General features: G+C 35.8%; 2 protein-coding genes across 3 annotated transcripts in view; both read left to right on the top strand.

Moving 5' to 3' along the window:
- LOC125058560 (1-phosphatidylinositol 4,5-bisphosphate phosphodiesterase epsilon-1-like) overlaps positions 1-9,877 on the top strand; it is a 169,963-nt gene extending 160,086 nt beyond the window's left edge. Inside the window, exons 34-43 of one of the 2 annotated variants that reach the window (XM_047662658.1) lie at positions 441-648; positions 1,309-1,517; positions 2,157-2,283; positions 2,793-2,869; positions 5,526-5,622; positions 6,674-6,806; positions 7,382-7,478; positions 7,824-7,917; positions 8,735-8,854; positions 9,741-9,877. In XM_047662658.1, the coding sequence (XP_047518614.1) occupies positions 441-648; positions 1,309-1,517; positions 2,157-2,283; positions 2,793-2,869; positions 5,526-5,622; positions 6,674-6,806; positions 7,382-7,478; positions 7,824-7,917; positions 8,735-8,845 (1,153 nt within the window). In that variant the 3' untranslated portion in view covers positions 8,846-8,854; positions 9,741-9,877. Of the gene's footprint in view, positions 1-440; positions 649-1,308; positions 1,518-2,156; positions 2,284-2,792; positions 2,870-5,525; positions 5,623-6,673; positions 6,807-7,381; positions 7,479-7,820; positions 7,918-8,734; positions 8,855-9,740 lie in introns of both variants that reach the window. The other variant, XM_047662657.1, reaches the window with a different exon arrangement.
- Positions 9,878-10,454: 577 nt separating this feature from the next.
- Positions 10,455-11,921, top strand: LOC125058844 (spliceosome-associated protein CWC27 homolog). The gene has a single exon (XM_047662991.1). It carries the CDS (start codon positions 10,455-10,457, stop codon positions 11,919-11,921), a length of 1,467 nt encoding a protein of 488 aa, XP_047518947.1.
- Positions 11,922-19,236: the final 7,315 nt, after the last annotated feature.

Raw genomic sequence — 19,236 nt, 5'->3', positions numbered from 1 at the left:
AAGAAGATCAAAAAATATTTTTTGAATTGTGCTACACTCTGTTGCTCCTGAGGCGGTACCACGAACCACGGCTGTCCACCAATCTAATTCATTTAACATTTGTATGAACGAAAACAATGCCAGGAAACCTTTTACCACACAAGGTTCAGGCACAGAAGGCTGATCGCCTATTGATGACCACAAAACATACCGAAATCGGAGGCCCCAGACCTTGGTAGCTACTGGATTTAATCTTCACGCATTTTAGCAAAATCAGGCACAGAAGACCTAAGCAAAGAAATTATCAAGAATATCCGAGCCCAAGACCAAGGGTTGTAGCGCTGTGTTATTTCTGTTAACAGTTGTATGTTAGGTTAGGTCCTTAGACCCAATATCATCAGGCACAGGCTAATCATCAGCTTGCCTCATCAAACAGATACAAAAATCTTCTTCATTAACAGGTCTCCAACCAACCAGCCATTGAACATGGCGTCTCTGTTGATCTTTTCGCGATGCGCTGAAGAGTTAGCAGGGGAATCGTCCAGGATGGATATGGAACCGACGTCGCCCACTCAGAGGAGGAAAATCCACTTTGTGGTGGTGCACGCGGTGCTGATGAGCGAGCCCTACTCCATCTTGAAGGTCACACATGATACGACGACAAATGAGGTAAAGTAATACAATATTCATTTTATAGAACGAGTAGAAAAGGAAGAGCGGTTCAAATCCTCTATGACCCTTTCTAAGCGGCTTGATCCCGTGGCGAAATGTAGGGTATCTCTGCATCTTCTACCACATTTAGCATGGAAAGTGTTCAGAGGAGTAGTTCGGTTAAATACCTGCAGCTACATCATCGGATGTCGAGGCAGAATACGAAATTCCACCACTGAGCGTTTAATGCAGTTTTTACCGATTTTTTTATTGATGTTTCTGTCTTCTCATTCTTTCTAGATATCTGTGTGACGTTTTTTTGGCAAAAGGCCTTCTCCAAATCCTACCTCGGTCTGTGCCACGCTCTGTCATGTAGCTGCTGTTTCCTTAATCTGGTCTATCCACCTTCTAAATTGACTTCCTCTTTTGCAGTTATTGTATCTTCTGCACCAGTTTAGTAGTTTCTTGCTCCACTTTTCTGTTCCTCTTGCCATGTCCACCCAATTCCACTTAAGTTTTATATTTTATTGTGACATCTGCTACCTTAAGTGTTCGTCTTTATGATGTATTCTTTATTTTATCTATTCTTTTCTTCCTTATCATCGTCCCATATTTGATACACCTGTAGATTTATATGCTGCGCTTAAGTCTATATAGTAACCAATTAAATCTTTCTAGGCAATAGCACAGTGCCTCACAAAAGCAGGCATCTGTCGTTCAGCACGCGCCAACTATGTATTAGTGGAAGAGGTCCCTTCAAGGACTCCAACCCAGAGGGTTCTGGGTCCTAACGAAAGGGTGTTAAGGGCCTACAAACCTGGAAGTCGACTGGTGCTGAAGAGGATCGGAGATGACCCAAGCAGCAGGGCCTGGTTGACGAGTATAAGGTATTTAGAGACAAATTTGCTTTGCCTATTTTTTTAACACAACAAGCAGGAGGTTCTTCTGATGTTAAGTGCCGCCCATGGACGCTGTAAATGCTAGAAGGCTGTGGCGTTGTCGGCCTTTTAAGTTTTGGTACGATCTTTTCTTGAAGGACCCTCAGTCGAATCATCATTATCATCAGTCTCTTTTTTTGGTCCATTTCTGGACGCCCACAATCTTCCCCCAGTGCATCCTGCACTGGCGTATCTGTATCTACTGGGAGCTAACCTCCTTGACGATGTCTTTAGTCCACCTAGCCAGTGGGCGGCCGCGCGGTCTTTTATTTTGCCGAGGTCTCCATTTAAGAAGCCTGCGGATCTTTCTGTTTTTGTCCATGTGCGCTATGTGGCCTGCCAGATGGGCATGATGTTGATGTTGCGACAGCAGACATGAAAAGACCCGGTCTTTTCACGAATGGCCTCATTACGTAAGCGAAGGAAGAGTAATTAGTAATCTCTATCTATTAAATGGAGTTTGGTGGAAAGGAGTAGTTATATAGGCTGATCACCTACTTGCCTTTTAGATTGACAAATCATGCAGAAATATGAGGCCCAGACCTAAAAACGTTATAGCACTACTGATCTATGTGTTTATTTTTCCAGGTCAGCATCAAACAAGCCCCAATCACTTCCGTCTGATGAAGAGTCACAGGAAGACAGTCGGAAATCGGACAACTTTTTGGTCTGCGTACATAATGTCTGTCATGAGATACCGTATGCTATACTAAAAGTAAGTTACTCAACTCAGAGTCCTTTATTAAATTTAATCGTAGATTAATGTGTACGCGTCATTTGTACGTATACGTACGTGCGTTGTTGTGATTAGGTTTTGCTGTGAAAGTCCGATGTTCTTATTAATAAATACTATACCATAAGCGTGCTATGATTGTAGCGGGTTCAGAAACATTAAAGCATTTAAACGGTTTTGATGACCGTGGCATCAGCGTACCAGACGCGTGTCATCCCCGTCTCCTTCCTTTATAATTATGGTATATTTTAGGCATTTCTTAATGCTCCATGCATGATACAAGACTGTGTTGGTACGGAACGGTATAATAGATGTCATAATATATTTGTACAAATGTGTATTTCGCTTAATACGGTCCGAATACTGTCACAACATGTTGTCATAGTACAACACGGTCATGGCACGACACGGTCATATTACGTAACGGTCATGACACGACATGGTCATGACCCGACACGGTCATATTACGTCACCTAATTTAACGTTGACAGGTTCCGCTGACAGCATCGGCGTCCTATGTCATCTATCAAGCTCTTACTAAAGCAAGATGTACGGACGATCCTAAGAGGTAAGTAGTGATACAAACATGATATCTTAAGATTTAATGTGATACATTTTTTTGATCGCGTTGGGTTCATTTGAGGCTTTTGTTTCGGTAAATAAATAGAGCCTCTAACATATGAGACCCAACGGTGACAAAAATAGTATCAAGTTTGATAGTTTAGTAACTATATAGTGCTGTGAAGGTAAAAATGCTACTAACATCTCAGATCTAAGTATTTCGATGAAATATATATTATATAAATAGAGTTTTAAACATATCAAATAACTTCGAACAGTCCAAGTTTTTCGATGTATATGTTAACGTAAAATTGTAAACACCGTTAGATTGTAATCTATCTCGCGAGATTATAAACTGTCGAAAGATTGTGAACCTCAGCTTACTGCTTACAATTTAACGTAACGTATTCGGTAGATTGTACTAACTTAGTTATCATTCAAACTTCTTTGGTCAATTACAGATTAATTTTACTTTTCAACAATTTCAAATAGGTAACTACCGAATAATAATACGTTAAATTGTAAGCAGTTCGTTGAGGTTCACAATCTTTCGACAGTTTATAATCTCGCGAGATAGATTACAATCTAACGGTGTTTACAATTTTACGGTGACATATAGATTTTATATTGGATTGATGACAATTTCACTTTTTTAGTTTTTACACTTGTTTAAATGTCATTTCAAATTTTCTCTCCTTCTTAATGTCACTCGCTCATTTGTATTGTCTTTGTTTTCTATATAAGTACTCTGTGTCCAGGGCCTGATTAACCCTTAGGCTAATTAGGCTGCAGCCTAGGGCGCGACGATCTAGGGGGGCGCGGGCGCACTGAAATCGTGGCTTCGCTAGCTTCACCTCCTGCATATTTCAACTAGACCGAGACAAAACACTAAATAAACTGTGAACTGGATCTACAAGCAGATTTATCAGCATTAGTATCGATGGTACTAAAAATTTGTCAAAAACTCGAAAAAAAATCAAAGTAAAGAGATCAAAATATGTTGTGCCTTTGGAACTCTGTGCTCGTAAAGTTTCAAATCGTTAGTACACAGCTACAAGCAAGTTCTGATGATTTATCTGACCTGTTACTCTTTATGAGACATTGCTTATCTTAATACGTTGCGTGACGAAAAAGAGATTAAAAATTTTGAATCAGAGGCAATCAAGAGATGCGTAGTGACCACATACAAAAATCATAATACAGTAAACACAACGTTTGGTTTCTTATGGTAACTGTATGATTATGAACTAGACAACAGTGGATTTATTAGAAGTAAAGCAAAGGACTTAAAAAAACTAACTAAATGATTTAGGAGAAACCTTAGCAGAAGAATGCGTCCATTTGGCACAGTTTTTAAAATCTGACACGAATGCCTATATTTCTGCCAGAACCCCAAAGGGTCTGTTGCAATTAATTAAAAGTTTTAATATTTCAGATATGCTCCCGAATGTGGAGATAATATTAAGATTTTTTTGACAATGAGTGACCAACTGCAGCGGCGAAAGGTCTTTTTCAGCACTTAAAAAGTTACTTGCGCTCCACACTCCGCCGTCGGAAAAGTGACTTTTTACAAGCTATTAAATTTGGAAAAATTGTGGAAAATTTTGATAACGCCAAAGCAAGAAAAATGCCTTTTGTATAGGCAAATAATAATTTAGTACTTAATTTTTTTAACAGTTGACAAAATGTTACACTTATTTGATACCTCTCGTCTTTTTTAAATAAAACAACAGAAGTGTAAATATTTTAAAAATAACTTAAAGTCGAAGCAACATCACACACTAGATGACTACGTCTATGGTTAATAGCCACAACAACTAAGATGTCCATAGAAACTAAGCCAATAGGAGTAATGTGGCCAAATACGACATTGATTTGGTTTCCAACTTGGAAGCCAGTCATGATTTTGGTCGTATGGTCGTCGTTTTGTGAGGCCTTTATGTACGGTCAGCTAAAAATGTTTACAAGTCGTGCAAATGATAGGACAGCGTTTGTTTCGCTTGCAGCCCTGCGATTCTGTAACTCACTTTTCGAACTCACACAGTGGTTTTCGCATCGGCGGTCACTCTGAAATCAGTCGTCAAGCAGTCATTTTATGATTTGGCATTCTAATAAACGATAAACTACAAGCTTCCATCTTTTCAGAATGCCAAATCATAAAATGACTGCTTCACGACTGATTTGAGAGAGACCGCCGATGCGAAAACCGCTGTGCGAGTTCGAAAAGTGAGTTACAGAATCGCAGGGCAGATCTGTAAATTTTTATAGATAGTATGAACCATGCTCAAATTTTCACACTAGTAAACTAATATAAGTACTACTTTTTAGACGGGCCATAATACACCTGTCACCTGGCGGGGGCGCATCCTGATAAAATAGCCTAGGGCGGTCAGAACTCTTAATCAGTCTCTGTCTGTGTCATTACGAATTACAGATATTTTCTTAATTAGACATTACATTTATTTCTAAATAAACACACAGCCTAAAGAAACGCCTGAAGAAGTTTCATTTCATTAATAGTAGAGCAAGTAAAAAAATTGCAGTCTTTATTTTGACTGTAAATTTTACACTTCTTTTTCTTTTTTCTTTAAGTCTTGGAAGATTTGTTTTAAAGAATTTATCAAATAAAATTGTCTCCCATTATTAAGAAATTCTAATTTCAGGTTTGTGTTAGTAGAGGAGTTGGAATGGGGGGGACGCGCTAATTCCGGACCCCAGCACAGAGCATTAGCTGATGATGAAGTGGTTTACACAGCACAGGTAACACATTTATAAATTAAATGTTTTAAGTCTTTTAATGAACTTAACAATTGACAACAGATGTCGCTGCGTCAAGATGGCGCTATTAAACAAAATATTTCCGTTCAATTCGACTTTCGAATTCTTAAAAGGCCGACGCGAGCCAATAAAAAAATAATTCATCGATATATCGAACTTAATAACGAAAAAAGGCACACAGAGACAATATAGAAACGAAATATACTATCGAGAACGTAATTAATAGATTAATGATTGATTAACGTAATTAATGATTTAGTTATTATATGTTAAGGTTAGTTATTTATTTATTAATTAGAACCCTCTAATTTAAATTAATTCAGTTTGTTAGCATAACTTAGATACACTTTTAATTATATGTTTTATATTATGTCTTATAGATTTCCTATTAATAGAGAAAATGGTAGTTGATGAGAGATGTATTACTCTCAACAAAAAAATGAAAATTGTCTATTACGACTTTAGTTTTTTATATCAGCCTTGCGATTCTGTAACTCACTTTTCGAACTCTCACAGCGGTTTTTACAGCGGTGGTCGCGCTCAAATCAGTCGTGAAGCAGTCATTTTACGATTTGGCATTCTGATAAACTACAAACTCCCTTCTTATCACCGCTGTGAGAGCTCGAAAAGTGAGTTACAGAATCGCAAGGCTGTACTCTCTCTGTTGAGGAGCTAGTAGGGCGTCTACTAGCTAGCCACAACGCTCAAAGACGTCCAAGACAACCTTGCTCTTTCCTCGACTTGATCTTTTGACTTTGCGTAGATGAAAGAAATGTTCGGACCTGCGGAATTCCATCATCTCATTCGCCTGGCATTGAACACGGAACTTTTTAACCGCCACCTCGTTGTGGTCAGCTAGTGGTATTTCCAATGACTTAGGGCCCTTCAATTAAAGTGCTCACCATTGCCTGAAAGGTTGGCAACACATCCGCTAGCTAGGTTAAGAGAACCTGTACGTCGTCGTGTCTTTTTCTTCTGATTCCTTTTGGTTTCTTTTTGAAGTATTTATATCATCTAGAGCCCAAAATTTCAGGCAAATTGGAAAACCTTGGGGAGATTTGTCCTACAAGAAAAAGGCTGTTCGGTGCCCATGCAGATACCAAGGCATAGAGCCTGTATAGCGAGGATCCAACGGGGTCTCAGTATGACGAGGGGGGCTATAACAGGTAAGACTATCAAGCAAATTTTTATACAGTCACGTGACTAGGTTAGGATGACGTAATATGCTTGTAAACTTTACCTGTCTAATCATGTTAAGTTTAATTTCCTCGAAGACCAATCGAAAAGTGTATTTGTTTAATTTAAGAATGACATTAACGACAAAAACGTGAAGTTTTCACGTGTTTACAAGCATCTTACGTCATACTGGTGCGACGCCATCTTGTCTGCGTTTTGGCGGGTTCTTGAAATTAAAATCGAGATAACGTAACATCAGGTAAGCCGCCTGCCTGTGTGCTCTCTGATCTATAAGTACCGACTCTTAAAAGGCTGGCAACGCACTCGCACACGAGCCCTCTGGTATTTAGTGTCCATCGCTATCACTTAACATCAGGCGAGCCTTCTGCCCGTTTCCACCCTGTTCTATAAGTACCAAATTTTAAAAGGCCGGCAACGCACTCGCGAGCCCTCTGTCATTGCGTGTCCACGGATATCACTTAACATTAGATGAGCTGTCAGCCCATTGCATAAAAAGAAACTTAAAATAAAATATGTATAAGTCACTTGTCAAATATCGTTTCAGGTACAACCGGATTTCCGCTAGTAAGCAGTATGACGTCACACGATACCATAGAGAAGACCCCGGTACAGACTGCTTACAGCGATCCCACACATTGCAGGTAAAGTTTATTTACCTATTTATAAAGATATACATATACATATTTAATATATTAAAAATAAAACACCGCTACAACAAAAATTTTAGGTCTAGGCCTCAATTCTGTATATGTCTCATCATTTGTCAATCTAATACGCAAGTAGGTGATCAGCCTCCTGACACACGCCGTCGACTTTTTGAGTCTAAGACTAAATTTCCTTACGATTCGTTTTCCTTCACCGTTCGAGCTAATGTGAAGAGAGTATCCCCATCCTCCGTACCTTTGTCTTAGAATATATCTGATGATGTATAGCATATTTCTATGTAAAATCTAGGATTTCCTAAAAACAAAGTGTTCTTTTAGAAGAGTATCAAATGCACTGGCGAAAGGATTAGGTCGGTCTAAAGGACATTCGGATAGAGACATACGATTCTTACAAAGGAGATCTGGTTCCAGAGACGTAAGTATTTTTCATTTTTGAATAGCATTTATTACTCTGTGAACAAATAACCTAAATTGAATATTGTTAGTAAAGAGGTTGGTTACGAAAATTGTATTTCAATACTGGCTGATAAGAAGACGAAAAGAAGTAAAAGTAAAAACGCGCGAAACGTTCTTTTGTTTATTCAAATTTGGATTATGATACCTATAATAACTCAACCAGTGATAATGAACCTAAAGTTATTTGAATTTGGAATATTGAAAGTACACCAAAGAGGTTGGTTACGAAAATTTTATTTTAATACTGGCTTATAAAAAGACAAAAAAAGTAAAAAAGCGCGAAACGTTCTTTAGTTTATTCAAATTTGGATTTAAGATGATAACTATAATTATTTAACAAGTAATAGTGAACCTTATGTTATTTGAATTTGGAATATTGTTAGTTAATCACCAAAGAGGTTGGTTAGTTTTACAATCGGTTACGAAAATTGTATTTCAATACTGGCTGTCTACTGTCTAGCTTATACGAGGACAAAAATGTTAAAACGCGCGAAACGTTCTTTTGTGTATTCAAATTCAGATTTAAGATGATACCTATAATACCTAGAACCTAAAGTTATTTGAATTTGGAATATTGTTAGTAAATCACCAAAGAGGTTGGTTAGTTTTACGACTGCTTACGAAAATTGTATGTTAATAATACTGGCTGACAAGAGTACATGGCTGATCAAAAATAAAATATGCTATCAGCCATGATGACAAATGGAAATTCCCGATTCTGAGTCTCACTTTAAGACCTCATGATGCAGTCATTAGATCTTTTTTTTTTTAAATAGGTCCAGTCAGAAGGTGAAGCCAGTGCTTCACTAGGCACGGAGGCTTTTGCGGCACAAATGGCTCGATTCAAGAGAGTATCCTTACGGAAGTTGCGCGCTTGGAGGTCCTGAGTGTGGCAGGTGAGGACATTTTTGTTCAAGAGAAGTCAAAATCATTTATTCATAAACACAATGTACCTACACTTATGAACGTCAAAAAAGAAATATATATTAAATGCTACTAATTTTACATTTACTTGGCAATCAAGGACGTAGAACAGAAGAGCAAGAGCTAGCAAAAAACTCTTCGCGACTCTTTTTAATCGCATAGTTTTTGTTTTACACAACGTTTGTAACGCAACCATTACACCATGTTCCGCAATCTTAAGTAATAAATTAAAAGAAGTGTTTTGTAGCCCCACGTGATAGCTTTGAGATCTTCCCACCACCTTGAACCTCTGATCTTACAGGACTCCGTCTGCTACCTTAGGTCTCTTGGTGCAGACATGCCGTACATATATATTCACTATTTATATGTTATGGTTGTTAGGTTCTTACGTCAGCCTCATATATTTAGTTATCTAGTGCTTGCACACATACACCACATATACTACACAGAAACTCCTGACATGGCAATTCTGCTGAACTTCTAGTAAAATTTTCTTTTACAAATACGGGAAGATCTTGGTAAATCTAATATATAAAATTCTCGTGTCGCGGTGTTTGTGGTTAAACTCCTCCGAAACGGCTCGACCGATTCTCATGAAATTTTGTGTGCTTATTGGGTATGTCTGAGAATCGGACAACATTTTTCATCCCCCTAAATGTTAAGGGTAGTCCACCCCATATTTTTTATTTTATTTTAGATAAAAAATTTATTCTTTATTTTTTTATGATGCAGCATTAAAAAATACATACAACCCTAATTTTCACCCCTCTACGATCAACCCTATGTTTTATTATAAATGATAAACATGGCAAAACGACGTTTGCCGGATCAGCTAGTGTATGTATTTAAAACTTTCAGGTCTTTCGCCGACTTGGTACGAGTCTGGCGCATCACCGTGCATCTCTATCATCGGACCTCGGATCTCTTTGGGACTTCTTCAGGATAGATAAAGAAAGACGACGCTCCACTCAAACATACGAACCCATCGAATCTAGGTCTCCTGTAAAACTTGCTAGAGACCTTCTACAAGTTGTCCAAGAGACCGTTTTCAGCAAGAAATTTGAGGAGAAACGGTGTCCATTAGTCAAGGAAGAGTCCGATTTAAGTTCTGATGAAGAAGAAGGAACGGACAGGGTAGCAAATTTAATAGATTTTTTCTTCACAATCGTTAAAAGCCAAAAGGATGATAGAAGAGGCAGTTGCTTTAAAACAGAAGCGAGTAAAGAAGAAATATATATACCAGCTAAAGTTAACGCAGAATTAGAACAAAAGATGGAGACTTTGATTGAATTTCTGGCGTCTACAGGTGTTGAGGAAAACAATGATAAAAAAATCACACTTATGGAGTTCCTATTCGGACCAGACGATAAATGGGAGAAGCCAAAAATCGAAATCAACATGAAAGGGATGAGTTTATCCGAATCAGATATAAACGTTAAAAATCTTTCATACATAGACGAAACACCGGTTGAAGACAGCGAAACATTGGTAGAAATGCTACTAAAATATATGGAACACTATGGCAAAGAGAAATCATTAACGCCATCTTTATCAGAGAAGTCCAAATCAGATATGACGATATCGAAATACGAATCCAGTGATTTGAGTAAGACCAAATCAGATTCAACCCTACTCACGCAAGACACAGTAATAGAAAGAGACAGATCAAGAAGAATATCCGAAACAGTAGTTGATATGAGTTATATTAAATCTGATTTGGAAGACATTTTCGAAGAGGCCATCCTCAGGGTTTGCGAACTCCAAATGATGGAAGACGATACTATGAGCGAACAAGAGGACGTCGACAACTACAACACTTACACAAAACCACCACAATACAGTTTACCATACAGCATAGAACTATCAGACATCTTAGAAGAAGACGAAACATCTGGATTGGATAGAATATCCATACAGGCGAAAGAATGCGCTGAGGAACTTATGAAATTCATTGAAGATAAACTCCAAAAACATTTCGACGACAGTTCTGGCCCGTCGACTGAAGAGTTCAGTCGCGAATTCGACCTAAGTCCAAGCCAAAAGTCACAGAGTCTGGTTGATCTAAGGAACATACCGGATCTACCGCCAAGTCTGATAATAAAGCCGAAAGTGATTCGAGTCGATAAATCGACGTCCACGAGCGAGGATTCGATTGATAGAAAGACCGATTCGTCATCTATGACTGAAGACAAAAGCGAACGAACCGAAAGGGTTTTAGATAAATTGGAGTCGTTACATAGATTCTTTTCTAGATCTCGCTTGGAAATAATTGACGAAAGTCTAGAAGATGATAGGAAAAGCCCTAAGGGGAGGAAACATTATGCCAGTCTAGACGACGTGGAAGATTTGGCTGAGGATAATGATAGGAAAAGTCCAAAGGGGAAGAAATTCCAAGCCAGTCTAGACGACGTGGAAGACTTGGCTGAGGATAATGATAGGAAAAGTCCAAAGGGGAAGAAATTCCAAGCTAGTTTAGACGATGTGGAAGACTTGGCGGAAGATAATGATAGGAGAAGTCCAAGGGGGAAGAAAGGACGAGCCAGTCAAGACAATATAGAAGACTTGGCCGAAGATAATGATAGGAAAAGTCCAAGGGGGAAGAAATTCCAAGCCAGTCTAGACGATGTGGAAGACTTGGCGGAAGATAATGATAGGAAAAGTCCAAAGGTGAAGAAATTCCAAGCCAGTCTAGACGATCTGGAAGACTTGGCGGAAGATAATGATAGGAAAAGTCCAAGGGGGAAGAAAGGACGAGCCAGTCAAGACAATATAGAAGACTTGGCCGAAGATAATGATAGGAAAAGTCCAAGGGGGAAGAAATTCCAAGCCAGTCTAGACGATCTGGAAGACTTGGCGGAAGATAATGATAGGAAAAGTCCAAGGGGGAAGAAAGGACGAGCCAGTCAAGACAATATAGAAGACTTGGCCGAAGATAATGATAGGAAAAATCCAAAGGGGAAGAAACTTCAAGCCAGACTAGATGATGTGGAAGACTTGGCGGAGGATAATGATAGGATTGATGATGTAGACCAAATTTAAGCATATCTTGTACAAAATATATAAATTTCTACCACAGCGTGCCAAGAATTGACTTGAATTTAGCGCCAAATGTCTAATAATGTTTTTGACATACTCGAAAATAAATATATCCTCTTTGAAATTAAATATCCTTCCTGGTTATTTATCAATAAAAATCGTGCTGTGCAAATTCTAAAAATATATTTAGAAATAGCAAAGATATATAAATATATCAAAATATATAATAAATACTGTAAATAAGTGAGATTTATATTATTATGACATTTAAATAGTAAATTTAGTTTAGTGCCATCTACCGTTAGAAAGAGAAACTTGATTTTTTTATTTTCGGCGAGTCATAAATATTTATGTTTTAATTAAATTGTATACATTTAGCGGCTTCAATAGTAGTGAATGGTATATTTAAAAAGTAATTAACGTTAGTTGTATTTATAGATATCATAAATTTTATACAAATAAAATACTATTTTGACTTATTTGTTTTACAGATTTGAGTGGTTTCTATATAAGTACGAATCGTAATTGCTATGATTGCGAGTGACGTTTAAATACAAAGAATTGCTACTAGTAAGATGTTGCAACCAAGCTTTGTTTTTTGTAATTAATATTTACAATTTTATACTCAGTTGTAAATGCGCGCTATCTATGGAGATTATTGTAAACCTTGCTAGAACAAACAAAATAAATAAGTCAAAAAAGTATATTCTTTTTTGGGTTTCAGTGAAAATCTTGTTAATCGGACCAATCATTGTTCACTACGATAAAAAATATTAGGAATCAATCAGATAGTTACAGAAATCTTTATATATATCAAACATTTACGTTACGTACAGATTGTAAATAGCGCCATCTCTTGATCAGTTATGATTTTTGACGTGATAACGTCTTTAAAATCGTTTTAGTCGGGTGACATGTTCAGAAACTTGTGTCACACCAAAACCTCACGAGCGCGATCGCAGGTATAACGAGAGAGAGACGGACCGATCTCCCGTCTCATCTCGAGCGCTGCCAGTCATTCCGTGAATGTATGAAGAAAAATGTATATCATAGTCGAATAAGTAAACTTGTCATTTTACACCCGAAATTTATCATCAAAAGTGTGAATAAAACGATAGATGTAATTTAAAATTTGAAAAAATTGTTATCTTCATTAATTCCTTACTTCCCAAAAATTTATATCACCAATAAGACGTTATCACGTAAACATCTCGATCGTAAACCTACTTTACAAACAACCAATATTTTTTTTTCCATACTTAAAAACAAAATAGACGCAGAAATCTTCATATATACAATTTTTTATATTTATGTAATAGTATATTTTTTTAATAATGGGTTTTATAGATACCAATAGGATCTGCTTGGCCATATTTTTCATTGAAACAGCGCCATCTTTTGATCAGTTATGGAACTATTTTTGTGTTTTACGCCACAAATATATTATATTTATACTTGTTAATTTTAAGAATTTCAGAAGTGACAATCATTTCATGAAAATTTATGAAATAAATATTTGTAGACCAAAATAATTCTTTATAAAAATTATAAATAAACCTAATTTCAATTTCTATACCTAAACGGTTGTATCGCAATTACGAACATCCGTAAGTTATAGGAACTGACAGCCTAAATTTGTTATATTTCTATGTGTCTATGTTTGCATTCGAAATATATTTTATGAAATAAACATTTAATGAAGCGACTTGTTTTTTATTTAACAATAATTTTATTTTAATCAAACATTTTACAATAAACTACTGGATTGAATCAAAATGTTTTTTTTTTCCTGAATTTTTGACTTATAGACAGAAATATGTTGCAAAATAAGTATATTTTATATTATTTATTGGAACCCACGAACAGGCTCCACCATCATGTGAATGTCGAGGCTATTCGACTTGACACCACGTGCCTGAGAAAATTCAAAAGGACAAACCATTTGAATCAGTGTAAGTGTAAGGTAAGTGAAAAAATAGAAAAAAAGATGTGGTATCGTGGGACACCAGGTAGGAACGAAGTTCCTTCGACTAATGTAGAATCGACACAATTTGCAAAATGTAAATATATAATGTAAAATATGTAGGTTTTGCTGATTAGTTTTTATTTAAGTACAGGAAAGTATTTAGGAAATTCAGTATTTTAGTAAATAATAAATTTAGTAAAATAAAAAAAAATCGTAATTCAAATTATGAACTAAAATACCAAAATATGTCTCTTTATTTTTGTTTGACAACATAAAATTACATAGAAATAAAAATAATTACAAAAAAAGTTTATTATTATAATACGAAAAGAAAGAGGGAGAAACAGAAATGTATTATACAAACACTACTCGACTGACGCGCCTGCGCACGTCTCATTTAATGGTTTTATGCAACGGAAAGTCCGTTGAACCGTTTCTTACGGTTTTAATATCACATTTTTTTCAGTTCGGTCGCGCAGCAAAATCCCTATCTCCTCCAAGCCTGCCCACCACAACACACAACACCCAGCGCCGGCGCAAGACGATTTTGGAGAGAGGAGGAGAGAGAGGAGACGCCCTTGCGCTAGTTGTGGGAAAACGCACATTTCGGCCGAGCTACGCTAGCCAAAACAGTCCAAGCTGAGCTGTAAAAAATGACGAAAAAAACCCGTATAATGCGAGGTCAGTACTTGGATGGGTGACCGCCTGAGAACACCTCGTGATGTTGGCCTTTTTTTTTCGTCGTAAGTTTGGTGTCGAGAAAATCTATCATACTGTTATGATACGAATTAACATATAAATTAATCGAAAGGAATTTCGTTCCATCCGGGTGACCCTTGACACCTCTAATTTAACGTAAATCATTTAATAATATTTAGTATATTATTCAATTATTAATTAATATTAATAATTATTATTATTTATTATTTTATTATATTATTCTTTCAATTTAATAACTACGCATGTTTCATAACCTTTTAACTAAGTAACAATAGGTCTTTGTGAAAAAGCATTGCTAAATTTCTTTAAAAAAATAATTAAAACTCCTTTATTTGTTTAAAAGGTAAATGTCATTATGTTCATTCAAAATTCTTGGCATAGCTGCTAACTTCACGCATATTCTATTTATTTTTACTTGTAGATTGTCTTATTCCCATCTCGCTCGCGCACGCTATTATCACACTGACAAAGATAGTTCTAAAAGCTACGATGAGATGGCGCTTGATCTCAAGGGTTTACCTTTTTTTCTTATTGCTTGCCACAGATAAAAACTTGGTGGTTACGCGAATGTTCTGTTCTCCTCTGTTTTGTTGCTAAAAGTAATAATAATAAATAAATAATGGTAACTTAATTGGAAAACTACCACTACCTTGTTCTATTTTTTCACTTACCTTACACTTACACTGATTCAAATGATTTTCCTTTTGAATCTTCTCAATAGGCACGTGGTGTCAAGTCGAATAGCCTCGACATTCACGTGATGAAGCCCCTAATCGTGGGTTTCAATAAATAATATAAAATATACTAATTTTGCAACATATTTCTGTCTATAAGTCCAAAATTCAGGAAAAAAATCTTTTTAAGTCATCCCAGTAGTTGTTTTATTGTAAATTGTTTGATTAAATAATATAATAATAAAATTATTGTTAAATAAATAACAAGTTGCTTTGTTAAATGTTTATTTCATAAAATATATTTCGAATGCATAGACACATAGAAATAAAACAAATTAAGGCTGTCAGTTTCTATAACTTACGGATGTTCGTAACTGCGATACAACCGTTTAGGTATAGAAATTGAAATTAGGTTTATTTATTATTTTTATAAATAATTATTATCGTCTACAAATATTTAATATGTTTTCATGAAATGATTGTCACTTGGGATATTCTTATAATTAACAAATAGTATATTTGTGGCATAAAACAAATGGAAAATAGTTCGATAACTTATCAACAGATGGCAATTCAATGAAAAAATTTAGCAAAGCAGATCCTATTGGAATGAGTAAAACCTATATTTAAAATAAAAAAACATACTATTGCATAAATATATAAAATTATATACCAAGATTTCTGCGTCTATTTTTATTCAAGTATGGGATTTAGTTTATAACTGGTCAAGAGATGGCGCTATTTAAATAAAAAATTGTGAACGTAGATCCAATGTAGTTAGTATTTAACCTATAAAATACAATATACTATAACAAAAACATATGAATATCTAAAATGGTATATGAAGATTTCTGCGTCTATTTCGTTTATTCTTTATGTATGGATAAATACTAGAATTAGAAATTGAACTATTCTTGAATAGTCAAAAAATTGACTTTTTGTGCATAACAGAGCACTGGCTAAAAAAATATGAAGTTTTGTTTAATTTTTGTAACCACAGGGTTGGTAGTGTGTTTTGCAGAGAAAATGCAATTCATGGTGGCTCATTAATCCTAATAAGTAAAAAACTTAAATGCAAAGAAAGAAAGGATATTATCAGCCTCTCTGTAGAACTAACTATTGAAATCTCCTGTGTGGAACTGGAGCAATTCATTGTTGTATGTCTATATTGTCCTCCATCAGCTGTCTATAATAATGTTGAAAATGTATTAGAGGAGATATTGTGTAAATTAGTAAAGTGTAATAAAGGGCTAATTGTGTGTGGGGACTTTAATGTCAATTTACTTTGTCATTCTAATTCAAGTGTACGCATACTTAGTCTTTTTCGTTCATACAATTTAATAAATCAATTTCATTCACCCACAAGAATAACAGCTAGCACCGCAACTTGTATAGATAACATATATAGTGACATAGCCCCTTTGAATGTTTGTATTTTCAATAGATTTAAATCTGATCACACTGGTCAATGGTTTGAATTCCAATTAAGGAAACAAAAAACATGTAAAAAGAAGAAAATTGTGATAACTCCTATTACAAATGACCGTTTGGACAGATTTAGAGAAGCATTGGTCTATAGAATGCCATTTCTGTGTGGCAACTCATCCCCTAATAATTTATACAATACTTTTTTTGGATCATTTATTGATGAATTCAAGAAAGTATTTACTCAAAAGACTTTATTGGTCTCTGAGAAAACAAGTTTCTGTGACTGGGCAAATGAGGAGTTACACAGGAAAAGGTTAAAATTATATGAAATCTATGACGAAATGCAATATAACACTAGTGTGGAATTTAGGGAATATGTTAGGTTGTATTCAAATAATTTCAAAAAAGATTGCAAAACTGCAAAGTCTCAATATTTAAGTTCAAAAATAAAAAATAGCATGGATAAAGTAAAAGCTACCTGGAAAATAATAAATGAAGAATCAGGTAAAACGTCTGACAAACGAACTGATTATATGTTAAAAGTTAAAGGGAAGTTAATAAAATCTGACCCAGAGGTAGCTTCTTCTTTTGAAGAGTTCTTTACAAATGTACCACTAAATACGACCAAGTCCCTAGATTCTTCACCTGCTGCTGCGATCTCATTGCTAGAAAAATGTGTACCTGAATGTAATATTAAATTTCAGTTTAAACATATAACTTGTAATGATATCGTTAAAACTTTTAAGCTTATTAATTTAAAAAAAAGTAAAGATATATGGGGTATGTCAACAGTCATTTTAAATTCCGTTATTAATGTAATAAGCTCTGAATTGTCTATAATTTTTAACAGATGTATCGATTGTGGAGTCTTTCCGGACGAAATGAAATTAAGTAAGATTACACCGTTGTTCAAGGCAGGTAGTGAGTCTGATCCGTCAAACTTCAGACCTGTTTCCGTGCTCCCTGCGTTGAGCAAAGTTTTTGAAAAGATAATGCTAGACCAGCTTTCTTTACATTTTAATAAAAATAAACTCTTACATAATAAACAGTATGGTTTCACTAAGGGTCGCTCCACAATCGATGTCGGTGTGAAGTTGATTTCGGACATATTTAACGCCTGGGAAGAATCATATGATGGAGTCGGCGTCTTTTGTGACCTGTCAAAGGCCTTTGACTGTGTTCATCCTGATATACTCGTTGGAAAGCTTCAACACTATGGCGTTGATGGCAAAGCTTCCAGCCTGATGAATTCATATTTAAAGGGAAGGATCCAAAGAGTTCATGTCAATGGAGTCACCTCTCCGGGTTCGCAGGTATCAATGGGCGTCCCCCAAGGATCGATTCTCGGGCCTTTCTTATTTCTGATTTACATAAATGACCTCCCATTCTTTGTCAACGAAGTTCATGAGATGGTATTGTTTGCTGATGACACTTCACTTCTATTTAAAGTGAATAGGAATAACGTATTATTGGACGATGTAAACAATTCTATCTCTCGTATAGTTAACTGGTTTAATGTAAATAACTTATTGCTTAATGAGAATAAAACAAAATGTATTAGATTTACAACTACTAGCGTAAAGCGAGATATTGGTAACCTGAAAATTAAGGACAGTGAACTAAACTTTGTTGACAAAACTGTTTTTCTAGGCATAACAATAGATAGTAAACTCCAATGGGGCCCACACATAGAGACTCTTTCGAATAGGCTGAGCTCTGCAGCATATGCAGTAAAGAAAATCCGACAGTTTACTGATGAGGACACGGTTAAAATTGTGTATCATAGCTACTTTCATAGCGTTATGTCGTACGGCATTTTACTGTGGGGTGCTGCTGCAGAGGTTCAATCCATATTTGTGCTGCAGAAGCGGGCTGTTCGGGGTATTTGTTGTGTTTCTCCGAGGGAGTCGGTACGAGGCTTCAAGAATATATGACACTATCTGGTCAATATATTCTTGAAGCCTTGTTGTATGTCCAAAAAAATATAAACGATTTTAAAACAAATGGTGACTTTCACCAGTATAATACGCGAAATAGAACTAATTTGAGTGTACGACCAACCAGGCTCCAAAAGATAAACCACTCCTTATATGGAAATTGTATTCGTTTTTACAACAAACTCCCAAGCGAAATTAGAGAATTATCACTAAATAAATTCAAAGCCCTCGTTAAACGAAAATTAATCAACAAAACTTTTTATAAATTTGAGGACTACTTAAATGATCCTAATCCTTGGGATTGAATTGCTCCAGTTCAAACAATTTGTATGACAATACTTGGCGATTAAAAAGAGTGGCGGAAAGTTTCTTGCCAGTTCTTCTTACCCGCTCTACGCCCTTGACTTGCGAACTGGTAGTAAATGTAAATTTACGATTAATTTAACTTGACGATTCAAAAGTGTACTTGGTTACCCACTTGAATAAAGATATTTTGAGTTTGAGTTTGAGTTTACTTTCGTAACTGATCCAGAGATGGCGCTTTCAACAAAAAACCCAAAATGCCCAATTGCCCAGTCTCTATTATTCACAGA

The sequence above is a fragment of the Pieris napi genome, chromosome 18, assembly GCF_905475465.1.
Source record: "Pieris napi chromosome 18, ilPieNapi1.2, whole genome shotgun sequence".
NCBI classification, from domain to species: Eukaryota; Metazoa; Arthropoda; class Insecta; order Lepidoptera; family Pieridae; genus Pieris; species Pieris napi.
Note: the sequence above shows the minus strand (reverse complement) of the source record. Positions and strands in the feature narration are given on the sequence as shown.